The sequence below is a fragment of the Dendrobium catenatum genome, unplaced genomic scaffold, assembly GCF_001605985.2.
Source record: "Dendrobium catenatum unplaced genomic scaffold, ASM160598v2 fragScaff_scaffold_1143, whole genome shotgun sequence".
In the NCBI taxonomy this organism is placed as follows: domain Eukaryota; kingdom Viridiplantae; phylum Streptophyta; class Magnoliopsida; order Asparagales; family Orchidaceae; genus Dendrobium; species Dendrobium catenatum.
In genome coordinates this window covers 458943-468338 of record NW_021319605.1, presented here as the reverse complement: position 1 = coordinate 468338, position 9396 = coordinate 458943, and the positions used below count along the sequence as shown (strand labels likewise).

General features: G+C 37.0%; 1 protein-coding gene across 3 annotated transcripts in view; it reads right to left on the bottom strand.

Annotated features, from left to right (window-relative positions):
* Nucleotides 1–1572: 1572 nt before the first annotated feature.
* The window catches only part of LOC110114281, a 22298-nt gene continuing 14474 nt past the window's right edge, over nucleotides 1573–9396 (bottom strand). For all 3 annotated transcript variants that reach the window (XM_020847116.2, XM_020847117.2, XM_020847118.2), the window contains exons 5-9: nucleotides 3993–4121; nucleotides 3788–3837; nucleotides 3607–3704; nucleotides 3242–3529; nucleotides 1573–2170 (exon numbers count right to left, since the gene is read on the bottom strand). In XM_020847116.2, the coding sequence (XP_020702775.1) occupies nucleotides 1691–2170; nucleotides 3242–3529; nucleotides 3607–3704; nucleotides 3788–3837; nucleotides 3993–4121 (1045 nt within the window). In that variant the 3' untranslated portion in view covers nucleotides 1573–1690. The remainder of the gene's footprint in view (nucleotides 2171–3241; nucleotides 3530–3606; nucleotides 3705–3787; nucleotides 3838–3992; nucleotides 4122–9396) is intronic.

The window sequence follows — 9396 nt, the reverse complement described above, 5'->3', positions numbered from 1 at the left end:
GCCGGATAGTTCAGAGTCGAATCAGGATGTGCCACGTCACTAGTACACAGTAAAAAATGTGACTTAGCGAGTTCTTATTCGCCTCCGAACTGCGCCCAGTGACCGCACGTAATAATTCTACCATTTGTTGAAGCTTTATAAAAATAAAACTAGAAGCAATAAATATATCCCTTCTAAAAGCTAGTGTTTCGGTGCATCTATTGGCTCGATCTTTTGCCTAAAAAGTCAAGATTTTGGTGCATCTATTGGCTCTAAAATTACTATGGTTATCCGAGTAGCAAGTAACATCAATCAAGCTATGATTAATTTAATGAGTCATTTACAATTTTACAATTTGAAATAGTTCATACGTAACATGCATGACTTAATCTTTAAGACAAGCATATGACTACTAGTAGGATTAACTAGGTATCACAGCCTCAACACAATTATGACCTCGCTAGCAACAATCATAAAAATGGCAGAAGGGGAAAGAACCAGAATCGCACAGAGAAAAAGACATCATCACCTTCTAATTAACCAACTCGAACAAGATACCCATAACATTAAGGCCCATTTTTCGAAGGATTAACATTTGCGACAATAAAATGAGACCTTAAGTTGGCAGCTTAAGTAACCAGGTTGTTAGATGACACCCTAAACTGACTGTTTTATAAAAAAAATTTACAAAAGAGTGTTATTAATTTAGATACTACATAAAGCAATTCTTTTAATAACCATTATAAGCTTGATTATGATGTGCAACTTGACCTACAAGTAGATATATGAATAAACAAATTCAAACATTAATCTTTCATTTATTTAAATATATGAGCATCTTCTTAGTTATTTAATTAGTATGTTAGGATTTAATCTTCAATTGGTACAACTTCGTTACTGCTTTATTAAATAAAATTTTAATACATTTTTTTTTATTAAAACTCTATTTTTTAAAAGCAGTATAAAAATTGTCCCAAACGAAATTTTATATATTTTCTTATACTAGTACCAATCTTTTGTATTATCTTGAAGCTATTAATATCATAAATACATTCAAAAAATAGGTAAATATATACATCATAATTTTATTTTTTTTAATTAAGATTTGAACCCCACTAAATGCTTAGTTCAATAAAAAATTTTAAATAAATTTGTGTTCAATAATAAACAACCATCTTCTAAAAAACCCTAGTTTACCATATCCATTAATTAAGCTCGAATAGCACGCACAAATTAAGAAAATAAATAAATAAATTTAAACAAAATTTAAAAATCAAGTAATGTTTACGCTAAGCCCGAACTTTATAAGTAAAATAAGCATCAATATGAAATTTGACGGCTTTTTTAATGCTGCTTAAAAAGTAAATTTTTACTGGAAAACAGCTTTAAAAAATAATAAAAATGACATCCCAAACACGAACTTTTATTTTATCCAGTGAACGTACCTTCGGTTTAGGCAAAAAAAAGCGCATGTGCCAAGTACCGAGTTGTACCGAGTTTTTTGAAAAAACTCGGTACATGCACTTTTTTGCCTAAACCGAACGTAGAGGAGCGTACGTTCACAAGATGTAATAAAAGTTCCCCAAACACACGTTGCAAATACAACACCGTTAATAGCAGCACCAAGGAAAAGGAATACATTTCTAAACCTCAAATTCTAACGCAAACCGTATGTAAGCAGCGCCTAAAAATAAGTAAAAGTCTGCAAATCTCACTCATCTTTCATGGTAATTACATGCCTTCTCTTCTGCCCAACCTCCACAAGCAATGTGAGCAGAGCCTCACAGACCTGAGAAGCATCAGCTTCGCCCGGGCTGTCGTTGAGTGTAGAGTATACCATCCATGCATGATCCAGTTTCCGCTCCGGTCGGACGACGACGGAGCCCGGAACCTCGGCATCTCTCCTTGTGACGAGGCCGTCGCTCTTCTCCCCATACCTGACTTGAAGAAGTTGGGCGCAGGCAGCCATTGCGGCTGAGAGCGGCATGACGACCGGCACCTTTGTGGATGGACCATCGCCGATGATGGGTAGCTCGGCATGGGCCACTTGAGATAAGGAGGCAAGGACGCTGGGTCCTAAGCCGGCTTCGGTGTGGAAGGAGACGACAGGAAGATCGCGAGGCAATGGATGTTTGCGCAAGAATTCCCGCCTTTTTTCGTATGTTAAGTCTTCTAATGCTTGTAGATCTCCCTGACATGAGAAATTTCTAAGCATTGACAAATGCAAATAATTCAAGGGAATAAAAGATCCAGGCAGCGTGTGAAGAGAATTGTAAAAAGAATTTTCGAAATGAAGCAGGAAAGAGTGATCAAAATATGAACAAATAGAAGATCACTGGAAATGGCATTACACTATAATTTGAAGATTAAATGTAGAAATAAGAAAATCAAGGAAAAGTAAATTCATTCTAATCAAATTTGAGTCAGGACATCCTCGCCTAAATTTTCTTGTAAGAGCATAAATGACATGAGAATAGTGCAATAAAAAAAGTTGGATTAAAATATCCAGAATAATATTTTGATGAATTTATTTTAACAAGCGGTTGTTTGGTAGCAGGATTTAGGCCAGATTTGAGGCGGATTTGAGTAAAATCCAGCCAAACGGCCTAAAATGCAAAACCAAATCTCACGGCAAATGAAAGCCGCGTTTGACGGAAAATTCCGCCTTTTCGTGATAAATCCTGGATTTCCGAAATCCTCTCGTTCGGCAGATTTAAACGAAAGCCGCGTTGTTCACCTCATCTCCTCACCCTCGCCTATTCATAATAGTCAAACAGTCACACCAGATATAACAGAATTTATCATAAATGTTATCAAATAGTTTTCAGGATTTAACCCCCCAAGATTTCCCAAATCCGGATTTAGAGGATTTACGAAATCCTACTTAAATGAAATCTTGGGTGCTACCAAACAGCCCATAAGAGTATAATACATGGATATCAATCAAATCTCCTATTGCACTCATCTCATAATAAATTCAATTATTTTGAAATCTATTCTAACAAAACAATTCACTTTTTCCCGACATTGCGTGCACAGACAATTTGTTTTTTATTTTTCTTTTCTTCCTGTCCATAAATCTCAATGCCAGAACTCATAATGCTCTAAAAGCGCAGCTGATTCACTTAAAAATGAGTTCATGGCCGTATATCACAAAAAAATAAAAAAAAAAAATACCCTTTCAATATTTAGAAAGAGATTGCTTATTATCCACTTCAGAACAAAACTGCAAATTATGCTAACACAAAGCAAAAAATAATACCTTAAGGACTTTGCATATCAAAACTTGCATGATTTTTCTCAATTGGACATAATCTCCAAGCTGGCCTTCTCTCAAAATATCTGAAGCAATTGGGCTACCTCCATAGGGACTCTGAGCCAAGGCTAATCCAGCGACCTTATCTTTCAGATCAGGCCAGTACAGAGATAACGCAGCAGCAGAGTCAACCCCACCTTTGCTATGTCCAAGAAGCAATATGCGTTTCTTCGACCCCCAGTATATTTCTTCAATATACTCCTTGATCTCTCTGGCATTTTTATCAATTGAAGCCTAAAAATTCAATGTTGCGGTAATAGCAAGAATTAATTTAGTGAAATAAAGGGAAACAAAATTATCCACTCAGATACCTCACTATGAATCTTAGCAATATGACAAGTCAGCCCCATCTTTGAAAAACATGTTTTTGTATTAACAAAATACAGTGGGCCATGATTACTAAACAGACCTGCCAAAGAAAATATATAAATCAAGGAATTGACAGAAAAAAATCAAATACTGTTGTGGAAGTTTAAGTTGAAAGTATTCTACCTGGAACTAACAAATAAACCAAAGAATCTGGCAACTTATGTTCATCGTTTCTGAGATAAGATAGCAAGATTAATATAAATTGATGATGATGATGATGATGATGATGATGATAACTTATAAGCTGCCATAATAAAAAATAACATTAAAAATGTGACACATTTTTTCTTTCCTATGAAGATTTAATTCATATAGCATATGGATTAACCTGATATTTTCAAGCAACTCAATAAATCGTTTAGTTCCATCTTCTACAGGAGGCATGCCAGGAGCACGCTGAAGCCATCCAATATCATCTGCAGAACCAAGAACAGTCTTCCGCGCTCGAGAAATAAGACTGTAAATTAAACTTGATATTAAGTGGGGTCGTAAACAAAGTCAGACTCCAAGTAATCCAGCTATAAGTGAAATTATCAACTCAGAAATATTTTTAATCGAAGTAATGCTCAGTCAGATACAGTCAAAAAAGTTGACAGCCATAAACATGGTAAAAGAAGCAATTTGATACTTACTCATGTCATATAAGGAATGTATTTAAATGAGTTTATGAAGCAATAATGAATTTTCAATGTATAGTAATAATTTAGTTTTGCATCGTCAAGTTCAATGTTGATTATATTACTACGCTAATAATAAAAAAAGAATGATGCAAACGTGTTATCTATAAAAATTCGAAGTTACTTGTTAGAGGCATGGTATCAGTTATTAAGGTCAATAAACTCAAATTGTCCTTCATGATCAAATAGAGATTGGAATCTTTTACCAACGATATTAGAGAGAAAATCTAGAAAAGAAAGAATAAGATTGGATAATTATGAAGAAAAGCAAAATGAATTTTATGTCCTCTTCATAATTATATCAGTGAAGCTCTAAAGATGGATTTGTTAGAAAATAAATCTATTTCGCTATATATATATATATATATATAATTCAATAGAGTCAATAAAATATGCCAAAACACAACAAAATAAACACTCAACTATATAAAGTTGTGGGCTCCGAAAATTCGCGCCCCATCGTCTCCACGACCCCTTTCTTTTTTTTTTGGTCGTCGAGGAGAGTTTAACGCTTAAGTTCCGAGGCAAATTTTTAGAAGGCAGATTGGGTTGTGAATAAGACATTACCCAGAGATTTCGCCCTCATTTTACGAGAACTTTATGACCTGAGTTCATGTTTCCTATAGGCGCAAGCCCCTGTAGTTAATTACCCCTCCCGATGGCGAGAGAGACCTTTCAATTAAGGCTAGTCGTCAAATAGATACATATTATTTGACGTATAGTAGCAACAGGGTTTAGGTATTTGAAAATTTAATATTTAAAATTAAAAATTCACCACTTCGTACTTAAAGAAGACGGTGGGAGGAGTGATGATGGACCCAATCAAGATCCCATGGTTTTGTTGTCCCGAGTCATCATGGTCCATAACTAACATAGTTAGAGGAGGTAGTTAACCCAACCTGAAAGAAGGATCCTTGTCAACAGCCATGGTTGCTTCGTCCAAGGGTACCCTGTAGACTTATGAAGGATATTTATCTCATTTCCAAGTAATCATGAGATGCCTTGTAGACTTATGAAGGATTAAGGTAGAGTGATTGGTTTAAGCAGAGGGATTCGACTTCAGCAAGGAAGTTGCACATGTGTTCAAACAAGAAAGGGAGGTGGGTGCTGGGATCAAAAGATAGAGAACTCGTGGGCGTAGGAACGGAAGGTTGTAATGGCTTGCAGGCGTCGGATTCTACCTACAAACGTGCGGGGAAAGTTGGCAGGAGCTACAGACGTTGACGTCGGGAGTCCTGGATGGTCCGAACCGTAGAAATTGGGATTAGGAGGTTTCGGCCACAATTTGCAGCTGAGTTGGGGCCAGTTGTTGCTAGGGTCGAGCTTGGTACAGTTTGGTTCGAGTGCAAAAAGAGGGAGATCGGCCCAGTGAGGAGCCTTGCTTGAGGAAAGAAATGAGATTAGAGCTGGGAAGGGATTGGTAGATCAGTGTTGTGGAGTCGGATTGGAAGGAGGCCATGCGGCCTGGTCGACGGATGGGAGGCCTAATCGAACGGGTGGTTCGGCTGCACAGGAGGAAGGCTAGAGACCTTGGGTCTGCGTGGGCTTGCTCAGTCGTGAGAGCTGCGGGATCTAGTTCAGCTGTGGGGAGGGAATCAGAAGGTTCGGCTGAGAGGAAACAAGAGAGAGCTGGAGCGGGAGAAGAGAACTGAATACTTTGTTCGTTTCTCGCTTTATCGGCGCGACTGGGAGGGAGAGATTGAAGCGGATTTACGCATGCGGGGATGGGCGACTGTATTCGACACTGTTTGTAGGATTGCGGGATGGGATACTGTAGCAGTCGACGGAATTTTAGCAGGGGACATAGGTTTTTTTTATATTTTAAATGGAGATCAACTAAAGAATAGTTTCCTGAAACAATTTTCCTATGCTAACACTCCCTGATATGGCCAATCTCGATAAAGACCTGCAAGAAGAGATCATTCAGCCACAGTCCGCTCAAAAGCCATCATATAACTCAAGGATTATCATTTAGAAGCAGAGCAACTAAGTCGTATTTATTTAGGTTGCTAAAAGGAACGCATGCTTAATTCCTTGAGTTAGTTAACATCGAAATAGGTGTCTTGGTTTGAATGGGTGGATTGTTTAGAGGTTGTTAAAGGTGATGACACATAGCACAATATGACAAAAAGTTCTGCCCTAGTAATCATGAGATGAACTTGTGCATATGATAGCTACAATATTGATTTTAGAAATAAATGAAAATTATCATGCACTTCGTTCTCTAACCTCCATTCTTCCCCGTTATCCTCTATTTTCTATCTATTTCAGCAAGTGTTATTAGCAAATCATTGAATTGTCATCTACCCACTCTCATTTGGTGCCCTTGTTAAAAGCCCTACCATTGGGTGCTCTGCCTATTCTCTTTGAATTTGATGTTACAATCCGGATTGATTCAAACCAAACACTAGCCCATATTCGTCATTGGTTCCTACTTGTCAAAAAAAAAAACAAAAAGGATGGCACAAGGTATTTTTTTATGGACTATCTGCATTAAATAACGCTAATACCCAATTGCTTTTCAATACCAGCTGTTTATGAAATACTAGTCGTGTTTTGCAGGGTTATCATCCATTCAAAACAGCATTTGTGCACCAGTCACCGCCAAACTCAAATGGGAAAGAATGACATGCTGTTTGGTCTATCAAACATTCCTTCCACCTTCCAAGTAATCATAAACAATATGCTAAAATCATTTTCAAGAAAATTCATAAGGCTTTTTTGGAGACTAATTATGTACAACACATTATCCGCTGTCGAATTCACCACTTCTATCATGTTTTATAGCTACCTACACAAAATCAATTTTCCCTCACACGCTCCAAATTCCTCTCTAGTCAATCACAGTTTGAATATTTGGGCCACGCAGTGACTGAGTCAGATTGAGTCCAAATCCTAATAAGATTTGTGTAATTAGCAATTGGCATCTACGCAGAACACTCAAAGTGTTACGAGGTTTCCTCGAGCATGCCTACTAATAACCATGCATCAAAAGGATGCTACATGAACTGCACTAGCTAAACAAGCATTTACAGACCTAAAGCAACTTCTTCCAAACTCACTTGTGACTAGTGCTAATCTTACCAAATTTCATCAACCATTTTATCATAGACACAAATGTTTTAGGGATTGGTATTGGTGTTGCACTCTATCAAGACGATAAACAAATAGCAAACTACAACAGAAAATTAAATTTTAAAATGCAATAAGCATCAACATATGTGTGCGAGTTATATGCAATCATGGAAGTGGTACAAAATGGGAAACTACTCGCTCGGCTCACATTTAACCATAAAAATTGATTAAAAAAGCATCCACGAAATTATGAACCAAGTGGTTCAAACTCTGGAACAATAGTGTTTCCTAATGAAATTACTGGGATATGATTTCACCAACGAAGTAATTGACGCCCCTACAAAAATATGAGCAAAAAGTCACAAGACAGAACATGTTACAGTACACTCCTTGTTACTCTAAGCACCAATACATAAACTCCTAGAGCAGTTGAAATCTGCAACTGCCTTCAAAGCATTACAACTAAGACAAAATATCATCACATGTCCAATAAATTGTCCTATATTTGCTGTCAACAAATTAACATGAAAATAGAGATGCTTAGTGCTAGCTAACACTTAAAACTCTCAAAAAATATATATTAGAACACCATTCAAACCCTGTCAGTGGCCATGGTGGATAAAAAAAGACATTTCACTGAGTAAGAGCACATTACTGCCAAAGTAACCACAAATAAGATGTTGCAACATTCATTCCAAGCTTCCCAGTATGCCAAACAACTAAATAGCAACCATTGGCACCCATCATGATGCTACAACCCCTGCTAATACCTTAAGAAGCGTGTGACAACCCAATGATAGATTTCATTACCATAGTCCAAAGGAAAACCACCATAACGACAGTTGTGGATTGTCTCACCAAATATGCACAAATCACAACATTGCCTCCACAATTATCAACAGTCACAATTGCAAGCTCCTTCATCTCTGAAAATTTTTTTGAATCCAAGGGATCCTTAAAGCTAACATATCAGATTGTGATCGAATATTTATGAGCCAATTCTAGCATGAATTATTAAAGGAGCTAGCAAACAACTGCAATACAGCAATGCTCACCATCTCAAGATAGAATGCCAAATAGATGTTACCAATCAGCGTCTAGAACAATACCTCTGTTGTTATGTCAAGGACAATCCAAAATATTACTCATTAAATGTCATGGGCGATCTATAATATAACATCTTCCACTCTTCTATTGGCATTATGCCCTTCCAAGCACTTTATGCCCATGCACCCCCAACAATTCAACCATACATCACAAAGTCCTTAGTAATAGAAATCGTGTATGACTAGCTACAACAACTAGATGTTGCGTTTTAAAGTCTCAATAACTTGCATCAAGCTCAACACTACATAGAGCAACATGCCAACAAGCATTATCATGAATTCATGATATCAAATACTAAGTTCAAAAGTGAGTCCTCATCAAGCTCCACCCTTATCTTAAATCTGTCTCCCACACCAACTACCCTAAAGTCAAAAAAAGATATTATGAACTTGTTAATCTAAAAGAGTGTAACAAAGTCATCGCATACACGATCGAGTTGCCACCAATTCATGTATAGACCTTATATTTCATGTATCCTTACTAAAATCTTATCATGAAAATTTATAAATACATCCAACATCACTGTTGCCCGACAAGTGGGATAGCATATCCTATAGTGCAACCCAAGACCATCCTCCAATCATGCCAACTATACAGAAAAGAATGTCCCCAAAGGAAGCAACACGGATCAATAACACAAAATTGGACAACTAGTCCAATATTGACCATAAGGACAAGTTCATTCTTCATGGGAGAACGTGAAAATATGACCAATGATGATGAAGCCTCATGGGAAGAGAACATTCAACCACAACTCACTCGAAAGCACAAACTTCCATCACGACTCAGAGGTTGCCATGTGAAAGTACGATAATTGAGGGGTTTTTATTTTGATGAATAAAACAAAAGCATGTTTAATTTCTTCAGTTAGTT